This window comes from Urocitellus parryii, chromosome 3 (assembly GCF_045843805.1).
Source record: "Urocitellus parryii isolate mUroPar1 chromosome 3, mUroPar1.hap1, whole genome shotgun sequence".
Taxonomy (NCBI): Eukaryota; Metazoa; Chordata; class Mammalia; order Rodentia; family Sciuridae; genus Urocitellus; species Urocitellus parryii.
The window spans coordinates 217604309-217630464 of NC_135533.1; the positions used below are offsets into that span (position 1 = coordinate 217604309).

Sequence of the window (26156 nt, forward strand, 5' to 3'; positions counted from 1 at the left end):
TCCGATTATCCCTAACTGCTCACAGAACCACAGTGAGCAAGCTTTATTTAGGGGGCCCTGTGCCAGGTACCTGAGGCCCAGGGCCCCTTTGTGATCTCCTAGCCCTGGGAGGGGTGTGTTCAACTAGCTTGTTGCTGTAACAGAACATCCAAGACTCAGTAAAGTGTGAAGACGAGGTTTTCTGAGCTCACGGTTTTAGAGGGAGAAGGGCATGGTGCCTGTGTGAGCCATGGTGCCTGCGGCTGCCTCACGGGGTGCAGGGTGTGGTGGGAGAACACGTGAGGCGATCACGTGTGATCCAGGAGGACAAGTGTGGACAAGGGCCAGGCCTGCCCTTTTCTCCTCTGCAGGCACACCCCCTGCAGGGTCCCAGGAACCACATCCGTCTCCAGAGGGCAGCTGCCCCAGTATCTAAACCTCTCAGGAGGCCCACCACTTTTTAAAAGATGTTTTTATTAGCATATTGCAGTTACACAGAATATTGGGGTTCACTTTCACATGATCATAAAAGCACGGACTGTGACTTGCTCCACTTGGGTCCCCAGCACTTCCCTTTTCCCTCCTCGTGTCCTCTTCTATTTATAGATTTTTTATATTAATGCTTTATAGATATACACAAAGGTGATCACTGCGGCACACTCAAATATGTACATAGCACAATTTGGTCAGTCTCTTTCCACCATTGCACCCGAGGCTCCACCTCTTGAAGGTCCCTTTCCACGTGGCCACCCTGAGGACCAAGATCCCACAGGCGGAGCCTTGGGGGACATACTCAGACTACATTGTTCCCCCAAACCTCCACCTCCCCCAACTTGTGTCTATTCCCTTTCAGCAGAAGGCAGGGGGGGTCACCCTGGGTTGTGTGGGGCCCAGTGTCACCAGGGTCTTCGTGGGAGGAGGTAAGAGGGTCAGACTGGGAGACCCTGCACTGCTGGCTCTCCTGGGTTGGAGGAAGGGCTGGGCGCCCAGGGCTGCAGGGCCTCCTCAGGCCCAGCCCTGCTGTTCCTGGGTCCACCTGGGGAACCACGAGCGACTGCAGCCTTGACAACTGTGAGAAGATGAATCTGTGCTGTTTTAAGCCACCAGGTGCGGTGATGTGCTACAGCAGCCACAGGAGCCTGGACAAGGCCTTAGTGTTGAAGGCCCTGGTCCTGTGGCTGACACATGGGCACCATCTCTGCAGCCAGGCAGCACTGAAGCCGTGGACCCGCCACCCCAGACACGGTGGGTTATCACAGGCACCAGGCTGTGACCATCTAGCCTACTCCAGTGGGGGCCTGTGGTGACTGGTCATCTGGCTACCACCAGCTGCATGAGTCAGACTTGAAGCTTGAGACCCCACATGAGTTTCCTTGTCCCTTACAGAAACTAGCAAAAATATGTCCCTTCTAGTTCCCACAACCAGGAGCCCACCATGACTTTTTGTCACACCTGAGCCTCTAGAGCTGCCCAATGTGGGTTTCTGAGGATCAAGGCCGACTCGACTCTGACGCACGTCCCCTGCTTACTCCAGGAACATTGCCTGAGAGCCACGTAGACATAGGCTCTGCTGGAAGCAGGAGGGCCTGCAGCCCAGACCTGGGGATGAGCCCAGCCTACTGGCCAGGCTAAGGTCAGAGCCCTCACCCTGCACCTGGGGCATCTGTCACCACACCCATGGGGGGCCAGGGGGAGCAAGTCAGGGTGAGGATGGAGATGGCCACCTCATGTGGGCTGTCCAGTCAGTGCCAAGCCACTCTGCAGGGGACATGGCTAGACCCAAGGGCAGGAACAACAGGAGGGCCCTTTCTGGGTCTAGGTTTGGACAGGAAGTGCCCAGCCCTTGGCTTCCCCCACTGCTGTCAGTCACCACAGCCCCGAGCACAGGGCTCCCTCGTTCCCTCCCTGCTCTGGGACGCACAACACTGGCTTCTGAGTGCCCTGGTGGGGAGTGGGACCCCTCCTCACACCTGAAGGGCAGGAAGAGGAACTGGGAGAAGCAGGTGCCTGGACTAGTCAGCCAGGAGGACAAGGACTTAGTGGCCAACAGAATGGTTGGTGCTTTCAGATGCTGGGCGGAGGGACGGGCGGACCTGCTCAGAGACAAGGCGGCTCAGGGTAGAGAATAAGTTTATACACGTCCACACAGTCCAGGTGCCCGTGCTGCTGGGCCACGGGTGCCTCTGGTGCTTTGCTTGAGTTCATTTCCAAGCATCGAGCCCTGCCCCTGCTCTGGAGCTTGAGGGGCGGGCACGCACCTGCATGTCATCGCCTCATAATGCTTTATTCAAGGGCAGATTAATATGCAACTTTTTGGGACGATTTTCACAAACGTCAAGAACTAATCAGGCATCCTGTACAGACTCTTCAGACCTGGGAGGTCTGCAAAGCAGGACAAAGTGCTCTTTACACAGGAATCGGTAGTACGCTCAAGTATCCGTCGTGTGGAGGCCCCTGACCGCCCTACACAAGCCCCAGCCAGCCAGGCCGTTGGGATGCTCAGGAGGCACAGAGTGGGCTGGCAGGCAGTGGGTTCTCGCTAACGTCCATTCTCACTACTTCCTCGGCTCCAGAAGTGGGTCCACACGGGTCCTGGGCCTCTGCAGGGTGTGAGAAGGAGGGGTGTGTGGCTGGCTGTACCCACGGGGCTCCCTGTGAGGAGCCACCACCCCTGCAGCCAGTGGAGGCTCAGGTCACCACTGGGGCACCCCAAAGCTGTAGACCCACTCACCTGCTCTGTCAGATACTGTCCTCTCCCACCCAGGCTCTGTCCCAGCTACCCCCTCACTCGGAGTGGCGGACAGCCAGGCTCAGCCCCTGTCCTCACCCTGCACTCACTCCTCCCGCTCAGCCATTCCCGCTTCAGAACCTTTGCACGTCCCTCTGCCTGGATGGCTCTCCCCTTTCCTATCGATCTGAATGAGATGCAGAGGGTTGGAACCCTTCTCACCCCCAACATCTGGGATATCCATGATCATGCAGTCGCCGTCTTCCTCCTCCTCCTCCTCCTCCGTGTCTGCCTGGAAGCCATCCACATCCCCGGCTCCAACCTGGACAGACAGGGCACACAGACCATCAGCAGGGAGAGGAGCCCACATGCCACATATGTGGTGGGCATCGGTAGCCCCCCTCCCTGCCTGCATGTGCACACCCGCTAAGGCCCCCAGCAACTGGCAACAACTTCTTTAAACCTGATGGTTTGTCCGAGAACCTGTGGCTGAAGAAAATCCTGGGGTTCTCTAAATGCGCTGAAGTCAGATCGCTGACAACTACCATCATTATCTGCCTTAGGACAAAAATGGTTTCTGTTTTGGGTTGAGCCAGGCACATGCCTGTAATCCCAGGAGGACAGTGAGTTCCTCAGCAAAAGTGAGGTGCTAAGCAACTTGGTAAGACCCCGTCTCTAAAATACAAAATAGGGCTTGGGGTGTGGCTCAATGGTTGAATGCCCCGGAGTTCAATCCCTGGTACCTTCCCCCACAAAAGGTTTCCAGTTTGGGTTGAGAGAGAGGTCGACAAGCTCCCACTTCCGGACCTGAGCCAGCCTGCACTCTCTGCTGCCGTCTGTGGTCTCGGGCACTCTGCTCCCTCGGCCTGGCCTCGCAGCCCCCACCTGCGTTATGCTAGACCAGCTCTGCCGGTGGGAGTGCCCCAGACTATGGAGCAGGGGCCGCTACCCAGAGAAGCTCGAGCCCTCGGCTTTTGCCCAAGGAGAACAAGCACTCAGGCAACATGAGTGACCAAGGGTCCCACTCCAGCGGGGGCAGCTTCACACCAACTGGGAGGCCGTTCCGAGACACTTCTGAATTCCTCTTTTGTAAAAACCTGCCTGGAAGAGTGACAGCCCCGAGGGGGTCAGTCGTGCAAGGTGCTTTCCTGGCTTCCCTGCCGGCTGGCCCAAAGCACAGCCCTATGGCCTCCTGCCGCCAGCACCGACTGGACAGGCCCACCTCCCCAGACCGCCTGCAGCACTGCTGCTCTCACACAGGGAAGAGCAGGTGGGGCGAGCAAGGCTTTCTTCAGATCCAGAATGTTCAGAGGAACCAGCACCCTGCCCCTGGGGCCCAAGCAAGGGACAGGGACCACGAGTCCCTCAGCCAGGAGCTGGCCGACCACCACCATCACCAGCACTGACCGCAGTGGCCAGGGAAACAGGAGCCAACGCCTGCTGTTCTTTGCCTTTTATTTTTGAGACAGGGTCTCACTCTGCTGCCCAGGCTGGCCTTGAACTGGGCTCAAGCTTTCTTCCCGCTTGAGCCTCCCAGCAGCTGGGGCTCCAGGTGCACGTCACAGGGGCTACCTGGCTTCAGGGCAAGTAGACCCTCTATGTAATCTTGTTTATGGGGTGCTGAACCCAGGGCCTTGTGTGTGAGGCAGGCCCTCTACCAGCTGAGCTGTATCCCTAGCCCCTATTTAAACATTTTTTAAATACTTATTTTTTAGCTGTAGTTGCATACAGTACCTCTATTTATTGATTGATTTTTATGTGTACTGAGGGTCGAATCCAGGGCCTTACACATGCTAGGCGAGTGCTCTACCGCTGAGCCAGAGTCCCAGCCCTACACTTTTAAAAATAGAACTGAGGCCCAAATAGTTGAAGCACCCTAGAGCCAGAGGCCCTTGAGGAGGGCCTGGAGGCCCAGTGCAGCCCTACTGTCCAAGGCCAAATGTCACACTACTCTGAGCTCTAGGGAGGCCATTTACAGCCCCGGGAATGAAGACCCCAACTTAAGCTCTATACACATGCCACCTAGGGTCTTGAAACTGTCCTCCCCAAGGAGGCAGGACTGGGGTACCCAGCGTCTGCAGCCACCGGCGGCCTCTGTGCACTCAGAGCTGCTCAGTTCCTACCCAGGACTGCCTTCTGGGAGTCAGGGTCTCCTTTCCTCAGACTCTGGCAGCTAAAGAGCACTCTGAGGGCTGGGGAGGGGCTCAGCGCCCAGCATGCACACAGTCCTGGGGACTCAGAAAACACCTCAGAAAAAACACGAAACTGCCCCTTTCCACCCTTCCAGCCTCCCCAGAGGGAGGTGACCAATGACGAAGAGCTGGAAGAAAGGCCTGGTGCAGTGGCACGTCCGTGTTGGTAATCTCAGCAACAGAGGAGCCAAGATGGCAAGTTCAAGGCCACCCTGGGCAACTTAGCAAGACGCTGTCTCATAATAAAATTTAAAAGGGCTGGGATATGATTCAGGGGCAGAGTGCCCCTGGGCTCCGACCCCAGTACTGTGTAAAAAGGAAGAAGAATACGAGGAGGGAGCTGAACATGGCAGGAGGCTGGCCCAGCTCTCAGGACACACTGGGGAGCCAGGTGCTATGTGCCTCCTGGTGTGATGCACCCACTTCTCTTCCCATCAGTTTCTGGGGGTGGGGTGGGGGGTACCTTACAAATGCAGACTTCAGGAAGCCCTGGGGCCTGCTGAGGCAGAACTGTGGGGCACAGGCTAAGCTGGGTCTGGCCTGGGCTGCACTGCAGGGTCTTCAGCCAGACCCCCTGTGCTGCCAAGCCTGGAGGAGCCTCATGTGGGAGGGGTGGAGACCTTGCTGATTACTTGAGGCTGCTGCAGACAAGACGCCAGGTATCACCACTCCTGAGACCCACCTGCAACGTGTCACATGCCAACCCTTCTGACCGCCACCTTCTCTTTGTTGGAGGTTGGATAAAATAACGAAGCACCACACTGCCCATGCAACGCAGATCCCCACACCAGGCTCCATCCAATGCTGCTCGCGTGCCTGAGCCACTGTCCTCCACATTGAGGGACGTGGGCCAGCACGAGAGAGGGGGAAAACAGCTATGTCTAACAAGGTGGGGGACATGCTGCCTGGGGACAGGAGGCCTGATAGAGCACTGGGCACTAAGGGTCCCCAGGGAGGGCAGATGGGGGCAAAGGCCAACACAGCTGCTTGGAAAGTGACACCAACAGAAGGGTGTCTTTGGGCCCTGGCCAGTCTCAACCTGGGACAGTTGGTTCCCCAGCTAGTTTTGTGCCAGGCAACCAAACCTGGGTTCCTTCTCAGATGGCCTGGGAGGAACAACCAGAGGGGACTCTGCTCCTCAGGCACAGCTTACACCGACGACAGACCAACCAGCACTTCCTGTTTTAGGGAAGGATTTGCGGGTCCTCCACAATGTCAAGTGGCACTTCCTGAGGGGAGCTCTGCATACAAACCACATGAGGTCAGAGACTCTGGGGCTGACAGGAATAGCCACAGCAATGACACCAGATCCTCTTGGGAGTTCCCAGAGGTCCCCTTGCTTTCAAGGTATCCAGGTCCTCACCTGGCCTCCGCCCCTACAGTCTTTCACGTGTGAAGCAGACATAAGCAGGGGTCTGCGCTCCCTCCCCTCACCTTCCCCACCCAGCTGCCACCCACGCAGCACCACTCCCTGAGTGGGGGGACTGCTACCTCCGTCTCAGTGCACAGGACGCTGGTCTCAGGAGTGGGTGCCCACAGGGCAACGCCACAGTTCATGACAAAGGACACACTGAACACTGATCAGGCTGCCATGGTTGGGCAGGAACCCAGGCCCTAAGCAACTCAGCAAGATCCTGTCTCTCAAAAGGTCTGGGATGCGGCTCAGTGGTCACATGCCCCTGGGGTGGATCCCTAGCACCAGAACACAGAAGAAGGCAGGAACCGCAGGGCCCGCTGCCCCGCAGGCTCCGCTCCTGCAGCCGGGGCAGCTCACCTGCCCGTCATGCCGGCGCTTCTTCATGAACTGCGTGATGCACATGCTCCCCGCAGCCTTCCTCTTCAGCAGGACGGGCGGTCCCTGGCTGGGCCCTGCAGCAGGGGCGCTGCCACTGTCCTCCCTGGGGGCCGAGGGCACCATGGTGACGTAGCTCCACTGGCACGGCACGGGGAGGTGCTCTTGGTCGAAGCTCTTCAGCACCTGCGGGTGGACGTACCAGCACATCCTGTAGTCCGGCCTCTTCTCGTACACCGAGTTCTCAGAAATAATCCGCTTCAGCCTGGCCTTGGAGGGCACAGCGGCGTCCTCGCTGGTGGCAGTGGGGGTCTGCGGGCGGGAGGCAGGGCTGGGGGGGCTACCCCCGTCACTGCTGAGCAGTCCCCGTCGGCAGTGCTCCTGGAACTCCCGGATGATCACCTTGCTCCCGTTTACGTTGCCATGTAGCAGCGGGAGCAGCTGGGCCAGGACTGGTGGGACAGGGGACGGGGTGTGGGTCAGATAGAATGTGCACCCAGACAGAGCCCGACACGGCCACAGAGGTCCTCAACTGTCTGCAAGGTGCAGGTTCGGCCGCCGGGGCCTCTGGAGAGCAGACCCAAGGCAGGGCCGTGCACCTATTCCCTGGGAGAGCAGCGCCGCCCAGGCAGCTCGGGCCTGCCGCCTGCGTGCTCCTTCAGCACCGTGCCCCTGGCTTCTGAAAAGCCAGGAGGCAGAGTCGGGACGTGCCCTGGAGACACAAGTGGCCTCCCACTCCTCAGCGCTCCAAGCTATGCCCAGGACAATGACTAAAGTCACCAAGGACAAGATGGGGCTGAGGTGCAGAGAGGCAGAGCATGAGCCTGCACCTGGCCTGGGTCCCCTCCCCAGCCCGGACGACAGTCAGCTAGGACAGGCAGATGAGGCCGGCCTTGCCCAGGAGCAGACCCCACTTACTCTGCTGGTCCCTCCTCTCCTTCTTGGAGGCCCTGGGTGCCTGCTCCTCTTCCGAGGGCGCCGTATCCAGAAGGCAGGCTGTGAACTGCTGCAGCACCTTCAGCTCGGCGACCGAGCAGCTGTCCCTGTCGGCCGCCCACACGCAGCCAATCATCACGGGCTGGAGGACACGGAACCGCTTCCCCTTGGCCAAGTACTCGTCCCACTCCTTGGCCTTCAGCTTCTGACGCACCTTGTAGTTCTCAGGGTCCGTGCACTCCTTGCAGGAGGAAAGCACAGTTGCTGGGGGCTCCCACCGCCCTCCACCCAGGCCCTGGCCAGGAGCCACTCACAGAGCCAGGCCCAGTGGGGAGGATGTTGCCTCAGAGCCGACCCCCAGCCCTCGGGAAGGAGGCATGGCAGGGCATTTCCAGACATTCGACAGCTGGAGGCGAGTCAGATGCTGCTATGACCTTGCTACGATCCTGCCCTGCAGGCAACTTACTGCCCAGCTGCCTTCCTGGTCAGTGTGTGACCACCACCAACCCCAAATTGCCACCTGCCAGACCTAGACCATCCTCTAAGTGGCAGACGTCTGGCGGCACACCAGGACACAGGAAGGCAGCCCTCCCTTCCACTGCTGCGACATGGCAGATGACGTAGAGCCCCAGAGTGGCTTCTGCACGGCTGCTCATCTTGCAGGTTTTGGTGAGTGGTGGCAGGGTGGCAACCTGGAGGCACGAGGGACCGCTGGTCATGGGGTCCTATGTTCTCCACACCCTGGGAGTAGTTTCAAGAACGCAGTGCACCCTGAGCCCAAGAGACTGAATGCTGGGACTACTGGGGACCACAGGTGGTGCTGCGCAGTCACTCTCCAGCCGAGCACGTTTGGGACCCTCTGAGTCCCCACCATGGCTGCCCAGTCCTCAGGGATCTGCCAGGAGAGCCCCATAGCTGGAATCTTCCACACACTCTGCTGCCTCCCAGGCAAAACCAGGTCCAGGTCCAGGTCCAGCCACCTCCAACAAGCCCAGGCTGAGGACCCACCTGCAGCTACAGTGGAGCAGGTAGTCCAGTGGCCAGGGCAGGCATGACCACGTCACCAGCCCCTGGGCGAACTTCTGAGCCAGTCACTTCCTCCTTCACCCTTTACCTCAGTCACGCCTTCGTCCTCAGACAGGTATCCATGGGGCACGAAGAAGCCATCATCCTCATCTTCATCCTCTCCAACCTCATCATCATCGTCCTCAAAGAGAAAAAATGAATAAGTTGTCAGGTAGGAAACAACGTGGGTGTCACTAAAACTCAAATCCAGGCCAGGGCTCTCATCCAGCCTGAGAGGCCCGGGTTCCATCCACACTGAGGGTCACTCCTACAGATAGCATGGGGTCAGTGGGAATCCCATGGGGTCATGGTGGCTGGAAGTCAGGCTACCAGACTCGGGCAGCACAGCTGGCAGGAGGAGGCAGTGGAGCCCAGAGTAAGGCCAGGCCCCGGGCCAGCTGCCTCCAATGCCACCGGCACAGGAAGCACCTCCATAGGAGAAGTGAGGCCCAGGCTGGCTTTGCCAGGCTGAGGTGAGGTTCAGCGTCAGAGCACCTGCCTAGCACGGGCCAGGCCTGGGTCTCAGACCTGGCTGCAGGGGCCGCTCTGTGCTCAGACCTGCCCTCACCCCTTCACTGTGGGACAGGGACTCCCCAGGCTCCTCCTCTTCCCACTCGTCATCGCTGTCCACCTCATAGTCGAGCAGCGCCTGCCAAGAGACATAGGGTGTCACTGTCGTTGACAGGTGGGAGAAAGGGCATGGCCAAGAAGTGAGCAAACATGGGGTCTGCATGCAGCAGGACATGTGGGCCTGGGCACCTGAGAGCCCCTACCTTGTCCTGGGCCCAAGGGTTCCGCGGGTGGATGACCACTGTCTTCTTATTCCACGTCCCCCAGTATGCTGGCCGGTGATTCTCAGAAAATTGCAGGAGCTTCATCCGGCCAAACTTCCTCCGCTCAGGAATGCCAGTCACCTTGCTGCTGCCCACGATCACTATGTCACTGGCAAATGAAGGCATCCAGTTTGCTTCGTCTGCCACTGGCTCCCCACCTCCCGCACCCCAGGACCCACCGAAGGACAGGCGCACAGGTTAAAGCTGAACAGCAGCACTGCCCGGCTCACGCACAGGGAGCAGCACACGGCGGGATGCCCCCATGGCAGGTACCAGCACAGGGCTATGGACTAGGAAGCCCAGCAGGAGCACGGGGCCACCCTCTGCTGCAGAGGCTGGAAACAGGAGCCCACCCGGCAAAGTGGGGACAATGAGATGGCAGGGTTCAAAGGCAGGCAGGTGGCTGGGAAGAGGACGGTGTCCTCAGGCTCTACCTGTTGAAAACATCTGTGTCCCGGCTGCAGAGCCTGGTGGGTCCGGACCTGAGGGGCTGGCGGCCTTTTAGCTCTTTCAAGAAGGAGCTATCTCCACTCTGCTGCTGGAGGAGCTGGTCCAGCTGATGGCAGTGGTCTTGGTTGAAGGTGGCCCGACAGCGGGGGGCAAGGACCATGTGCTCTTTAATTTCAAAGGGGGCAAACTTTCCACAGGAACCAGCCAGGGTCTGAAAAAGAGTGACCCAATGGGACACTGAGTAGAAAATGAAGACACTCATCAATGGAGAAAATGTGCGGTGGACACAGGCAGAGCCTGCTGGCTCCACAACGGGCCACTGTCAAAGGACACATCCAAAAGCAGAAATACCGCCAAGTTCGTCGGCATGGAATCCTGAAAAAGGCAAAGCCGCAGGGTTGTCCATCCTGTGGCTCATGAGCCGGGAGGAGGAACCAGAGGCGGTCTGCAGTGACTGGTGGACAGTTTCTAGGCCTTGACCAGGGAGACAGTTACAAGGCCTCTACCACCTGTCAAAACTAACCAAACATCTCCCAAAGTGTAAATTTTACCGTGTGTAAGCTACCCCTCAATAGATGGATGGACAGACACAGGTGACCTGAGACAGAGGCAGAAGTGGGTCTGGTGGGCCACCCCTTCCCCTCCCAGGGCCCAGGAGAGCCACGCCATACTGCAAACTGCCTGGAACTGGGAACACCCTGCAGCTGCTCCGTCTCATCCAAGTGTGAACTCTGGGAGATCGGATTCCTCTGGCCAACCCGGTTCAGGGGCCACCCTCGTGTGAGCAAACATGGGGTCTGCATGCAGCAGGACATGCAGAGGAGCACGGTGTGCGTGAGGAGGAAATGCTGCCGGTGGGCTGTGGCACCACTGCACTGGGCAACGTGCAGACAACAGGTGGACCAAGCGGGTGTAGCCACAGCACGCGCACCCACAGAGCCTCAGGCCAACCACCTGGAATTCAGCCACTCCAGGCCAAGGAAGTACATGTTTAAAAATGGCCAGAATGATAGGACACCTGTCATCCCGGGGACCCAAGAGGCTGAGGCAGAGGGTGGCCAAGTTCCAGGTAAGCCTGGAATAAAAAGGGATGGGGATGTGGCTCAGTGGAAGACACCTGGATTCAACCCCTGGAACGAAAAGTTAAAAATTGAAAAAAAGGAATCAAACAGATGTAAAATGTACCACGGCAAGAACCTGAGACCATGGCTGAACACACAGAGACCAAGACCAACTCAGAACAACCCTCAAGTACACACTCGTGTGCACAGGGTGTGAACACACAGCACAGCACCCGGTAGCTCCCTTGAGAAGAGGGCCAGGTGCACTGCAGCCCGGAGCGGAGGTCTGGCCCCAGCAGGCTGGGGCAGCTCCACGCTGTGCCCGTGTTGAGCACCCGACTCCCACTCACAGGCAAGCTCTGTCGGCTCTGCACTGTACCAGGCACGCACATTTCTGTTTTGGGGATGAAATGAATGACCAGATATCAAACCTGCAGATACCAGCAGAAATGAAGGTGCCCCTGGGTAAGCGAAGGCCCCGTCTTCAGCAGACCCCTCTTCATTTCTAGAAGGACATGAGGAGCCAGGGAGGGGGTGCTGCTCACCTTGGGGGCCTGTGGAGTCTTTGGCTTCTGAAAGAACCTCGTGATCTCAGCCTTCTCTGCCTTAATGCGCTATGAAGAGACAGGGATGGGGTGGGGTGGAGAAACACTGTGTTCAGGGCACAACCGAGTCCCAAGTACTCCCGAGCAAAGGGCCACGAGACTGTAGCCCACAAACCCATCAGCCCACAACATAGGGAGTGCGGCCAGTCTCAGAATGGCAGCTACCCTCGAAGGCCCAAGTCCTGTCAAGATGCCCGGCCAGCAGGAGCGTGGAAAGCCAGCATGGAGAGCCGGTGACACCAGTGGCATTTGAACAGGCTACTTGGTCCACATGGGTGTCACCAAGCTGCCCGGAACGCTCAAGGCGTAGCGGGGGCAGAGAGGGCATTTCCAACACGCGGCCTCAAAAGCTGAGAGGCAGGGGGCAGCACGCTACCTTCTCTTCTTCCCGTAACCGTTTCTCTTCCTCCTTTTTCCTCTTCTCTTCGAGTTTAGCCCTGTGAGACAGCAAGCCACAGTTCAGGTTTTGGCTGCTGGCAGGGACTGTGGCACTCGGCGGTTAATACCACAGTCTACACCCACCAATCACCAACTGCTCAAATCTTCCACAAAGCCGGGGTACAGGGTCAACCAAGAAAACTGACGACGCTGGACAGGGAACTGGCGGGAACAGAAGGCAGCCCAGCCAGCGGGAAAGCCCACCCACCCGCATGCCCCAGGAGCCCCTGGGTGGCAGCTGTTCCAGGTGGAGGGGGGCAGGAGGCCGGTCCCCCCAGTGCAGTAACAAGTGGGAAGCCCGTGGAGGCCTCCGCCTTGGCTCAGAGGTGCGGCCTGCACGGGGCAGGGTGCCCTCGGGAGGGCACTCACTCGAGAGCCTCCTGCCGCTCCTTGCGCCTCTCCTCCTTGAGCCGCTGCTTTTCCGCCCTCTCCTTCTCGTCCTTCTCCCGCTTCTCGCGCCGCTCCTTCTCCTTCAGCTCCTTCTCCTCCTCCTTCTTCCTCCTGGCCTCCTCCTTGGCCCGCCGGGCCTCTTCTTTCAGCTTCTCCTTCTCTTCCCTCAACTGCTCTTTATCCTGGGGGACAACCACAGTTGGTCCTTGGGCCCTCCCTGAGGGGAAGCACGAGGAGCAGCTCCAGAGGCCTCTGCGTCTCCAGAGGCCACCACGTCTCGTGCCCTCATAAAACACGCCATGACACCAGTCCTTCATCCCAGCGCCTTGGGGGTGGTGCAACGGAAGATTCATTTAAAATGATTTTAAATATGGGCACCGCAAGGCGTGGTGGCCACGCTGCTTTCCAGCTGGAGGCCGAGGCAGGAGGACTGCAAGTTCCAGGCCAGCTGGGCAACGTGGCGAGAGCCTGTCTCTCACGAAACAAAAATGGAGCACTTATAAATAGGGGGGCTGGGGCTGAGCGGTAAAGCGCTCGCCTGGCACCTGCGAGGCCCTGGGTTCACATAAAAATAAATAAATAAAACAAAGATTAAAAAAAAAAAAAAATCAATAGGGGCTGAGGCGAAGCTGTGGTAGGGCGCTTGCCTGGCCTGGGCAGGGCCTCGGGGTTTGATTCTCACAGCACACACACCAAAAGCCAGGACACGGCGCCCCACGCCCGGCTCCTCTATTAAATGCCAACTGTGTATTCAATCAGAAAAGTGTGTCAAAATGAACAGGAACACCCAGGCTCCGTCTCCTACCTTCAAAACAAACAGCCCCCACCTGCCACCCCAAAACCACAGAGCGACAATGAAGACTGGGATGAGACAAGGCCAGGGGACCCATGAGCGAGTCTTACCAGGTGAGAGTAAACTAGAAACAAAGTAAAATAAAAATCTAACTAAAACTTAAACCCATCTTTCATGTGAAGAAAGGACAGAGTAAGCTCAATGGCTGGGGCAGTGTCAATGGTACTGGGGGCTTCAACGACCAGTGTCCCTGAGGCTTTCCACGGAGGGTGGGCTTCACTTCACGGTGCTTTGTTCTGCAGAGTGGCCTGTGGCTCAAGGCACTGGCTGACTACAATCCCCACATTACCCTCGACAAGCCACCTGACTGGCCGAGGGTGGACGCGTCCTTCTTGGACAGCCAAGATCATCTCCACAGGACCAAGCTTTCGGCTGTGAAGCGCCTGTCCGCCCACACATGAAGAAACACGCTGACCCTGCCTTGATGGACCTCCAATCACGTTGACAGGGTGTTGAGTGTCTATTTCTTGTCAAGAATCCTATGCAGCACCACAGGAGATGAAAGATGCCCAAGAAAGGGGACAGGTCTGTCCCAGATAAGACCACGGGCACAATGGCAGGATGGGGAGGACCGCTCCCAGGTGCTAAATAAGGAAGCCAAGGCTTGAAATCCCAGGTAAAGCACATGTCTTTAGCTATACCTGAGGCTGTTTCTTGACATTTATGGAGAGACTCGAAATTCCAATAAGAAGATAGGGCTGGGGTGCAGCTAAGAGGTAGAGCACGAGCTTAGCATGTGGCTTAAATACCCAGTACAAAAAACCTGAGCGCAGCTGTAACGAGGCCCAGGAAACCCTGGGGAACTGAGAGCCAACTGCTGAAAGGGCCCCTTGCCTAAGCCGCAGGGGATGGGGTACCTCAGTGGCTGTCTCTGAACTCTGGCATAATAAGAACCAAATGAGCTGGGTATAGTGGCACCCGCCTGTCATCTTAGTGACTCAGGAGGTTGAGGCCCGAGGATGGCAGGTTCAAGGACAACCTCAGCAAGTCAGCAAGACCCCAACCCAAAATAAAATAAGGGCTGCATAAGTTAGTAGCAAAGTATACCTAGGTTCAATCCCCAGTAACACACATACGCACACACCCGAACATGGAGAAACCCATTAACAGAAGCAAAGCTGGACAGGGAGCCACTAACAATTATCACTCCTCTAGTGTATTATTATTATTATTATTATTTTTTGGTGGTGCTAGGATTGTGAATGCAAGGCAAGCACTCTACCAACTGAGCTATAGCCCCAGCCCCTCACTCTTCTAGTGTAGGGACTAAAATTCCTCTGAAGAGACAGGGCTGCAGGGATCAGGTTCCTTCTGGTGCTAGGGGTGGAGCCCAGGGCCACACACCTGCTGAACAAGGTTCTACCACCAAGCCACGCCCAGGCTTGTGAGTGGCCAGCTACTGAGGCAGAGGACTACCACCCCTACTCCTAGGCTAGGAAGAGGCGGTGTGCAAAACCCTAGGATTTAGCAAAAAGTGATGCAACCCACAAGCTACAACGTCCACAACATCACCCGATGGTCAGGGAAGGCGAAAATGGGACAAGGGAGGAGCAAAGGGCTCTGCTGGTGACAAGGCCAACAGGCACAGCAGGCACATGGGACTGTGCTCTCCTGCAGGGAAAGCGCCTTACTCTTTGCAGTCTCATCCTGTTCTTCTCTGTGGACCCTTTGACGAATTTCTTGGTTATCTGAAATAGAAAGACATTTGTTTTCTTTTTTGCAGGACTGGGGATGAAACCCAGGGCCTCACCATGCTAGGTAAGGGAACGCCCAGCCCAGGAGATTTATTTTTAAGCAGGGATTGTTTGAATCACTTTTCCCAATAGACACCTTCCCTGAAGTCCCTGGGGGAAACAGATGGAGCAACTAGGAGGGCACCACTATTAAGAATGTCTTTGCAAAAGAGGATACACTTCATCCTTTCACAGCCACCCATGTTCCTACCAAGAGAACCAAGATGTCACCAGGGTGTCACAGACTCCAATAAATGTGCATGTACCTGCGTGTACCTGGGACTAGATAAGGGGGAGGGTGGGGAGGCAGATAAAGGAAGGACTGAAGGCGCTGAGTGCAGGAGAAACCAGAGGCAAGCTCAAAAATAAAAGCCACAGGCAAAAAAGGCGTAGAGGGACCTGTAGCAAAGGAGATAGGACCTGTCACTCCCAAGGGATGAGCTCTTATTGGAACCTGAGCCAAGAGCCACTGACTCCCAGGAGGAGCTGACACCTGAATCATGCTGGGGATTGAACCCAGGGCCTTGTGCACGCGAGGGAAGCACTCTACCAACTGAGCCTCATCCCCAGCCAGGGAACATGCAAATTTTTAACATAATGTCTAAAAATTGGTACTACTTCAAGTAAATAAAACATATTTGCAGCTTGGACTTGTGTAGGCCTCTGATGGATACTCTGCCTTTGTGTGTGTGGTGGGGATGAAACTGGGGGCTTCACACCTGCCAGGCAAGTGCTAACCATGGAGCCACAACTCAACTCTGCTTCTCAGAAAACAGTCAGCTTCAGGGGTGGAGATCTGGTCCAGAGCCCTAGACTCTTAGGCACAAAAGTCTCTACCACCTTGAAAGGAGGCTACATGCACAGCCAAGACAAGGGGACTCCACTCGAATATCTGGAATAAGAGTTCACACTACTGGCCCACGCACCTCCCACCAGGTTTCCCGGACAGACGATTAAAACCAAGCACGGTGGGGAGAAATAACTCTCCAGGTTCCATTCAAACTCGCAGAGGAGGCTGAAAAAGAAAAGGCCCATAAGCCTGGAGAGGCTCCAACAGGCGCACAAGGCTGTGTTCAAGTGACATCTTTTTTTTTTTTTTTAATTTGTATGTGGTGCTGAGGATTGAACCCAGCGCCCCACGCATGCCAGGCCAGCGCATTACCGCTTGAGCCACGTCCCCAGTCCCTTGAAGTGACATCTTTATCTAGAAAATCTGAACCTCTGCCAAGGACCACGCATGGAATCAGACACAACCCAGGAGACGGCCTTAGCTCCTGGGTCCCACAGTACATGGGAGGTGAGCTCAGCGTCCGCTGGGTGAGTCTCAACAAACGCTGATGGAAAGGCATCTGTCCAGAACGCGCTTGGTCTGCGGAGTCTGTGGGCTTCACCTCCACACTAAAGGGCCTAACAGAAAGTGTGAGCGGCGGCATCTCTGTTGCTGCCCTTTGTGTTGGGAGGGTCCAGTGCACAATGAGAGCCAGCTTCTTAGATGAGGGGACTGGAGGGGACACACACTCACCGAGCTGTGCCCAGACTTACTCAGCCTCATCTAGAGTCTACAGCCTTGCAGGAGGTTTCTCTTTGCCACCAGTCTTCAAGCACTGGGTCCCCAGGAGGAGCAGGTTCACGTGACAGCAGGCTCAGGCTTGGAATATCCAAGGGCCCCAGCAACCGCCACCTGGTTCCAGACTGGCACTGCCACTGCTTCCCTAAATGTGCATGGACCTTCTTGTCTGATACAACACTACCGTCCTCAAATAGGATCTGGTGTTGATAGAGCTCACTCTAAATTACACATGATTCTGACACATGCTGCCCACCTGAGCTTGGCCAGACAGCAACTATCCAGCCAAGGCCTGACCCAGGATCCTAGGAGGAAGTTCAAGCACAAACCCAACCATGCTCTCTGCAAGATGGACCCCACTGAGTCTGGGTAGTAAAGCACCCGCAAAGCCTCTCCAGACCCAGTGGTTCTGACATTTTCTTTTTTTTTTTTTTTAAAGAATTTAATCTCATGAATTCTTTTTTTTTTTTTTAAAGAGAGAGTGAGAGAGGAGAGAGAGAATTTTTTTTAATATTTATTTTTTAGTTCTCGGCAGACACAACATCTTTGTTGGTATGTGGTGCTGAGGATCAAACCCGGGCCGCACACACGCCAGGCGAGCGTGCTACTGCTTGAGCCACATCCCCAGGCCGGGTTCTGACATTTTCTCAAGGACCAGAATTTTCTAGGTGCAGGAGAGAGAAACTCAACAGCAGGGGAGCCAAGGCAGGGAGGTGACAGCCCCAGAGCAGTCCAACCTACGTCAGGCAGGCAACAAGGAACGCACGCGCCCCTATGAGCTGGCAAGTGCTCAGTCTCTCAGCAGCCCAAGGTGGCGCAGAGGGTTATCATGTTGCCATGGCACAGCACAGAGGCCGCAGAAGCCCCCCGCCAGTGAGGACGGCAGCAGCAGCAGCAGCCACCCTTCCACACCACGGCAAGAACAGAGCAGTTAAAAGACGACTTCTCCTCCAAGGATGAGTGACACATATCTCTCCAAGGATGAGTGACACATATCTCTCATGAGGAAACAAAAGGTTACTGTGTATTTCTGAGGGATCTCTCCCATGCAGAGGATCAGAAAATGGCAAGAGGCAACCCCAGGGCAGATCCAGCAGGAGGTCCCGAGGTCAAGGTGCAATGATGAAATGTAACCCGTGCATCGGTCACGCCCCCTTCCCCATGTCCACCGATTCCAGAACCCCCACAGGTGTTCATGTCCTTATAGAGAATAGCATTATCATGTGCATACCCTCCCAGTGACCTTCAGTCACCGCTGCTCAGTACACGTATGCATGACTTTTCACCCAGAGATGCAGAAGCTGCAAGCCATGCAGCTGGCTGTAAATTCATCTGCATAGAAAAGACCTGAAACCTGGGCTCATTTGACACCAAGGCAAGCCAGAGGGTCCAGCACCGTGACTGCCCTAACATTCATCCTGTATCATCAATAAAATACACTAAATTTCACACCTAATTGCAAACAAACTACACGGTAAAAGGTCGTAAAACAAAAAAGAACCTTTGGCTTTTCCAGAGAGCTTGGTATTTTCTAAATAAGGCAGTCCCCAGATCATTGTTTTTCAAAGTGAAAGTCTCCTGCCCTATCTGGGTAATGCATGCCTGTAATCCCAGTAATAGGAGGCTGAGGCAAGAGGATCTCAAATACAAAGTCAGCCTCAGCAACTTACCAAGTCCCTCTCTCAAAATAAAAAATTTTAAAAAGAGCTGGGGAAGTGGCTCAGTGGTTAAGCACCCCTGGGTTCAATCTCCGGTACAAATTAAGATCCAATCACATAAAGATCTAAAGTGGGGCTGGGGTTGTAGCTCAAGAGTAGAGCACTTGCCTAGCACGTGGGAAGCACTGGGTTCCACATAAAAAACTAAATAAACAATATAAAGATATTGTGTCCAACTACAACTTAAAAAATGATTTAAAGTGAACATACAAAAGTACAATCAAATCAAACAATACATTTTGGGATTCTGGACTGATTTTTATGAGTTTCACTCTTGAGACCTTTTTACATTTTTGTACCAAGGAATTTAATCCAAAGGCACTTAACCATTGAGCCACATCCCCAGCCCTTTTTGATTTATTTTGAGATGAGGTCACACTAAATTGCTGAGGCTGGCTTTGAACTTGCAATCCTCCTGCCTTAGCCTCCCAAGATGCTAGGATTACAGGTGTATACAACTGTGCCTGGACCCTTTTCCTTATTTTTTGTGGTGCTGGGGAATGAACCCAGGACCTTGTGCATGTGGGGCAAGCACTCTACACCAACTGAGCTATATCCCCAACCATGTGCCTGGACCTTTGAGACCTTAAAAATGAGAAAATTGAGAAATTCACCACTGTGCTTTATTAGAAATAATAAAGATTGGGCATTCGTAATCCAAAAATCTGAAACCACAAATCCTCCAAAATCTGAAACTTTCTGAACACCAACATGACGCCACAGGCAGAGGACTCTATACTCTACCCTATGGGACAAATGCTATTCAGAATGTTGTGTATTAAAGACTGGGCTACTGCATAGGGCACAGAAAAAGGACTGGATGAGGTTCGGTGATCAGCATGTCTAAAGTCCTGGGTTCCCTCCCCAGCACCACACCACAAAGAAAACAAAACAAAAAAACAGGTGTACACAAAGCATAAATGAATTTTGTGCCTAAACTTGGGTGCCATCCCAAAGATATCTCATTATATATGTGCAAATATTCCCAAATCCAAAATGTTCCTTCTCCCAAGCATTTTCCACATGGGTGTGCTTAAAGCATTAAAGAAGCACATATTCTTGGGCTGGGGTTGTGGCTCAGCGGTAGAGCACTCGCCTAGCACGTGTGAGGCCCTAGGTTCGATCTTCAGCACCACGTAAAAATAAAATAAAGGTATTGTATCCATCTACAACCAAATAATATTAAAAAAAAAAAAGAAGGTCTGGCTGGGTGGGGCTCAGTGGTAGAGTGCTCTCCCAGCATGCACAAGGCACTGGGTTCGATCCTTGGCACCACATAAATGTAAAATAAGATGCCGTGTCCACCCATAATTTAGAATAAATATTAAAAAAGTACATTTTTTTTTTTGTACCAGGAATTGAACTAAGGGCACTCGACAACTGAGACACATCCCCAGCTATATTTTGTATTTTATTCTATTTACAGACAGGGTCTTACAAAGTTGCTTAGCACCCTGCTTTTAATGCATAATCCTCCTGACTCAGCCTCCTGAGCTACTGAGATTACAGGCGTGTGCCACCGTGCCCAGCAAGAAGCACATTCTTTGAAGGTCACCTTTCTGGGTCATTTACTATGGTGACAGGTCCCTCATGTTCCTATTCCTGTCACTGCAGACGAGGTTAAGAAGGTGGCATTGCTGCCAAGAGCAGATTTTAGTTTCCCTTTCATCTGCCCACTGTCTTGCTGCCACTTCAGAGACACCCCTACAGGTCTACACTGGGACCGAAGGAAGGAGTGGAGGAAAGAAAACTCAAGTAGGAAGCGAGGGCATACCTGCCCACAGGCTTTGTTCACCAACACAGCTATCCATCAGGTATGGGCGACAAAGGCTGAAGCGGTTGTTCCACAAGACATGGGCACCATGTTGAATAGCATCCTCAGCCCACCACAACACACACAGAACCAAACAACTCATGGATTTCACTATCAGAGAGAATTCTGCATCTTTAGTAAGTCCCAAGACCCAGTGTAGGGCCCAGGCAGCACCAGGACCTGGGGTTCTGTGGAGATACTCACTCTGTGGACAGGCGTGGAGGTAGAAGAGGGGCTGGGACCACGATGCTGTCTTCCAGGAGCCAACTGCCCCTCAGGTGAGCTGGTAGATGAGGAGCTCAGGGGTGAGTGGCTAAGGGCAGAGTCTTCCTCAGGGCAGGATTCTAGCGCCTCATTCTCTGAGGCCAGGCTCTTGTCCAGGGGTGTCCTGAGAGGCTTGGCTTGAGGAGGCTCCACTGCCAAGATATCCTGCAAAACCACCACAGGAACTTTCCCTCTGAACAGGATGCCTCCGGCTTCGCTCCAACTGTCCTGCTCCTTCTGGGGGCACATTCTTGGGCCCCCTGTTGGCTCTGAGCAGCTTTGAGGGGCACCTTCCTGAGAGCTGCCATCCCTCTTCAGGGCTTCAGAGCCAACAGGCTCCTCTTCTGATTTACAGGGAATGTCTGAAAGGGTTTCTGCAGGAAAGGTCGCCAGACCGTGGCTGTGAATGATCCCTGATGGCCCCTGACCTGGGCCTTCTCCGACCCCACTGGCAGTCTCCCTTGAGAGGGAGGCTTCGGGATTAACTTCATCGTGGTCCACAGTACCGTCTGGCTGGTCGCTGGAGTCTTCCGTCAAATCCACAATGACCATGTTCTGGCCAATGCTGGTTTTGATTCTATTTCTTATGAGGTTATCTAAGGGACCCTTCCCATTGACAAGTTTTGGTCTGAAGTCTAGGTCAGAACCCATATGACAGTTGTTCTCCAAGTTGTCCAAAGATGTTTCTAAATCGGGGACTTTCCCTTCCACAGAAACACTCTGGGAGCTTCCAATGTCTTCTGACCCATCCTCGCATTTCTCCTTGGGGACCAGATTTAGGCGCTTGAATGGCAGACGGGCTGGAATGAAGAGAGAAAGAGGTTGCCCTTTCAGTGAAAGTGTACAGTGACAATAAATACTTTAATATTCTGTATGCTTGAAAATTATTCACCTTATCAATAAAAAAATTGGGCAAAGAAAATAAACTTGCTGCACTCTGGGCGGAAACTTTCAAGTTTAAGAGGGGAATTCTGGGGGTTAAGGGTGTAGCTCTGTGGTAGACCATTTGCCTAACGTGTGTAAGGCCCTGGTTGTATCCCCAGTGCCGCAAAATGGTGCTCTCAGGGCTGGGGTGTGGCTGAGTGACAGAGTGTGCGCAGAGCATGCACTAGGCACTGGGCCCCATCCCTACCACACCAAAGGAGTGGGGAAGGGACAGGATGAGACTATTGCTTCAGCTGTACTTTTCCAAAGTCTTCATTAAAAAAAAAAAAAAAAAAAGGCGGGGGCAGGGGGCGACAATCTTTTAACAGGGATATTGCCAAAATTTTAAGATTTTCTGATCAAGATCCAGTTCAAAACCCAAATGTATTTACAGTGGGTAAAAAAAAACCCATTAAGATAACTGTTTCTGGTTTTGCAGAAACAGACCCTCATGAAAAGATTTCTCTTTGTAGTACCAGCATTCCAGGCTGCCAAATTTCCTCATCAGCAACTGTCTTCCCAGCACCTGGCTGGCTGGGGCTGGCTGTAAGAGATGTGTAGCCAACACCTGAGGAGCGCGAGGAAATTCAATCAAATGGACTTTCCAACAAGCCTACACCCACCTAAATGCCAAACCAGCATTTCAAAAACACTACTTTGTAATGTAACAGAGCAAATAAAATCAACCTATTCGGGATCATGTATACTTTCTCAATTTTTAAAACAAGTATTCTGTCCAGTTCTACAGCTTTGCCTTAGGTCTTCACCCTCTGGACACATGCCCTCAGCAAAATTCCCACCAACACCAATCCTGCTGTCAATTTCCACAGGACATAAACTGCTGCAGGAAAACTGGACAAACAACCCAGTTTATACAATCCAGCTGCTTCTGGATTAAGGATAAATACACTCCCTATTTCACACAAAAGGATTTGGGGACATTAACCTTCCTGTACAACAGTGGTTCTCAATAGGGGCAGTTTGTCTCCCAGGGCATCTGGCAATGCCTCTGGTTACCACAACTTAGAGGCCACTGTTATCTACTGGGAGGCCAGGGATGCTGCTGAACCCCCTGCAGTCTACAGAATAGCACCCCCAGGGAGGGGGGAAAGTTACAAAACCTCATAAATGCTGAGGTACAGAAACCCTACCTTTGGATCACTATTGTTCCCAAGGGAAGCTAAGGTACAAAAACGGGTTTCCGGGGCTGGGGATATAGCTCAGTTGATACAGCTCCTGCCTTGCATGCACAAGGTCCTGAGTTTGATCCCCAGCACCACACACACACACACACACACACACACACACACACACACACACACACACACATACTAGGCATGCGGTTCAGTGATAAAGGGCACCTGGGTTCAATCTTCAGTACCCAAAATGGGTTTCCCAGCTTCCTGGTACAGGTTATGCATCCCTGATTGGAAAAGCTCCAAAATCTAAAGTTTTCTGAGCACCAATAGTACATGTAAGAAGAAAAATCCACTCCCGCCTTCAGGTGACAGGACACAATCAAAACCCAGGCACATTATAAATACTGTAGGATTACCTTCAGGCTATGGGTATAAGGCATATATGAAACAGTGATTATTAACAGCTGGATCCCATTCCCCGGGAGCTCATTATATACATAAAAGTATTCCGAAATAAGAACAGAATCTGAAATTTGACATACTGCTAGTTCCACACGTTTTAGATAAGGGACAATCAACCTGTAGAGGCAGCAACTATTCTCCCTCCAGCCCCCGAAAGCTTTCACTGTGGATCCCACCAGGAGACAATGAAGGACACAAATTCAGAATAAAAGTTTAACTGTGTCAGCGTGTTACCTTGTATCAACTTCTTAACCGGAAAAGCTGGTCTGTCTTTGCAATCCATGGCTGTGAATAAAAAATGGCAAAGGATAAATTATTAAGTGTTAGAAACATTAAGCTAGCAAATATACACACAGAGCCAATTATGTACAAGGGGATTTTCAAGTGGGTATGATGCTGCCCCCTGCCCCTTAGGGATGCTGGGCAACGCCTAGACACATTTTTATTTGTTATTTAGGGGGAAATCTTAGGTGTGCTCTAGGGTATAGTTAGGGGCCTGAGGTAGTTCATTCATTAGTAAAGCACTTGCCTAGCATGTATGAGGTCCTGGGTTCAATCCACAGAATTGCCAAAAAAAAAAAATACAATAAAGTCTAGTTGGTAGAGGCCAGAGATACTCCTGAATACCCTGCAATGAACAGGTCAGGCCTCCAGGCCAAAGAGTCATTTGGCTCAAAATGTTAATAAGTTGAGACATTCTGCCCTAGATTACCTCCATATCTTGTTTTGTTTTCTTTTTGGCACTCACAATGAAATATTTGTGATTATGCCTCCTGCCAAAAAAAAAAAGGCAGCTGTCTGCCAGCAGTGAGTTGTTTCATAGGTACCTAGAACACCTAGTGTGGGCTCTGGAACACACTGGGAACCAATCAAGATAGTAACAGGGACAATGAGCAGTGGACTGAGTAAAGGTAAATATGCGAAAAAACACATTTTCCTATTTACTTCCCCATGCCCCCCAAATATCATTTTCTAACCCACCCCCTACATCACCACTAGCTTTGTAAATCAGGAAAGAATTCATTTTCATTTTAAAGGGAGGGTAGGAAGGAAACACAATTGAAAGTACTTTCAACTTGTCAGGCAGGAGCTGAAGTGCTCCATTAAAGGAGAAAATTTTTCTAAATCAAAAAAATCTCCAAGAAAAGCATTTAACAATACCAAAGTTGATGCAGAATTAACCATGAATAGAACCAAGTCTTTGGATAAATATCTTTAAACAGTTATGTTAAGCATACAAGACCACACCTGCCAGGCAATCTGGCTTAGAAAAATCTATTTTAGCTTATTTTGGGAATCACATTTTATAAAAGCTACGTGAAAATCTGACTGGGTTTTTCTAAACTCAGTTGTCCACAGCTGAAATTGCCACCTACCACCCAACTCTGACCTAAGCCTGGAGAATAAGGTGCCCATGTTTTCTTTCTGATCATTTAAAGTGAATAAAAAAAAATTTAAGTTTTCAGTTAATAAAAACATAGATCCCCTCCCGCCATAATCTTCAGCCACTTAAATTTATTCTCAGGATAACCTCATGGTCTTATTTGCAGGACTCCGAGTCACTAGCAAGAACTGAAGGGGAAACAGACATGCCCTGTGCCCAGAAACCACATCAGATCAATAACAAAGGGACCCACCCAGGGCTGGGGCTTCTACAACTACAAAAAACAAAACAAAAAAACCCTCTCAAGGAACCAGACTATTCAAAGATATATATTCAACACTCCTGTGTATAGTGTTACAGACTGCTCTTTATTTTTTTTTTTAGTTGTCAATGGACACAATACCTTTATTTATTTATTTTTATGTGGTGCTGAGGATTGAACCTAGTGCCTCACACATGCCAGGCAAGCGCTCCACAACTAAGCTAGAGCCCCAGCCCAACTGCTCTTTTAAGATTACATCCTTCCTAATTCTATTTGGTGTTAAAACAGACTTTGTGTTATAATATGGTCATAACAAGTGGTATTTGGTTTTATGTTTTTAACTAGACATCCTGACTTGGTTAAATAAAAAGATCACCAAATGTCAATAGTGTTGAGACTGAGAAGCCCTGGACTAGACTAGTTGATATCCCTTCTTGCCCTTAATCCATTCAACCAGCACACATTTATTGGGCAACTACTACGTGCCAAGAACTGTGCCAAGTGCTGGGGTTACCATGTGGAGTCAAGCAGGAAAGAAGGGCAGTCTGGATTTATTTGGCTGACCACCCCCAGTTCTGGGAAGCCTCTGTAGGCTAGAAAGACCCCTTCCAAGAAACAGGGAGGAGAAAGCAACTTCGCACAGCAGGCCGGAGTCCAGCTCCCTGGCAATCCGCAGCACCCAACCCTCTTACCTGGCTGGGCTTGCCCAGATCCCCAGAGGCAGCTGCTCTGATTTCAGTCCCCCCCCAAGACGACGTGACCTCAAGCCTCGGTTTCCCCACCTGCTGCAAGGTCCAGCTCTCTTAGGACACAGTGCACTCGGTAAGAAGCAAAGCTGGCCCTCCACCTCTGGAGCCTGTTTCCCCTCCAGGCACCCGTCATCCACAGGAGGCCCTGGAAGGGCTAAGTGATGCAAAGGCGCCAGGAAGAAGGAATTTGTATATATGACCGCGACTGCAACAATAACGTCAAGAAGGGCGTCCTCCGGGTCACTGGGCGCCTGTCCGGTATCCGAGGGCTCCGAGGACGGCACGCTTGGCCCGGAGCAGCAGGCTCGCGCCCAGAGGCCAGCCCACCCCCAACCGGCCTCTCGGCTCGCACAGGCCGCGCCGCCCCTTTCCCTCATGCAGGCCCGAACTGACCTGCGGCCGCTCCCCTGGCACCCGGCACCCCGCCCTCCGGTTCCTCCAGCATGGCTCCGGCGGCAGCTCAAGCTCCTCTCGGGCGTCGGGGGCGCGGGCTCAGCTCCAGCGGCCGCTGCTGCTCGCCCTCCCTCCCGCGCCACTGCTGCCACGGCCGCCGCGCTCGTATTTGGCGGGAACCGCGGCGACCCCTGCAGTCTGCGAGCCCATTGGGCGAGGCCGCACCACGTGACATCCCGCCTCGGGAAAGAGGAGCGCCGGGAGCATCCTCGCGAGAGCCGTGGCTTCCGTTCCCCCTGTGGCTCTTCTATTGATGTTCCTGCGAGCCGAGGTAGGGCTCCGTTCCGGTCGCCGCTCATTGGCTGGACTAAGAAGCCCTGTGATTGGGCATGGGAGATGTCTAACTGAAAGCTACGCACTGCGATT

At 53.4% G+C, this 26156-nt stretch overlaps 1 protein-coding gene across 1 annotated transcript; it reads right to left on the reverse strand.

Annotated features, from left to right (window-relative positions):
* Nucleotides 1-492: 492 nt before the first annotated feature.
* Nucleotides 493-25861, reverse strand: Chaf1a (chromatin assembly factor 1 subunit A). The gene is made up of 15 exons (XM_026404449.2): nucleotides 25731-25861; nucleotides 23177-23227; nucleotides 20358-21217; nucleotides 14954-15010; nucleotides 12449-12651; nucleotides 12018-12078; nucleotides 11582-11650; nucleotides 9960-10186; nucleotides 9466-9634; nucleotides 9261-9341; nucleotides 8742-8834; nucleotides 7610-7868; nucleotides 6674-7143; nucleotides 2930-3029; nucleotides 493-2579 (listed from the first exon to the last, which is right to left on the reverse strand). The coding sequence occupies exons 1-15, from the start codon at nucleotides 25780-25782 to the stop codon at nucleotides 2479-2481; spliced, it is 2853 nt and encodes a 950-aa protein (XP_026260234.2). The 5' UTR covers nucleotides 25783-25861; the 3' UTR covers nucleotides 493-2478.
* Nucleotides 25862-26156: the final 295 nt, after the last annotated feature.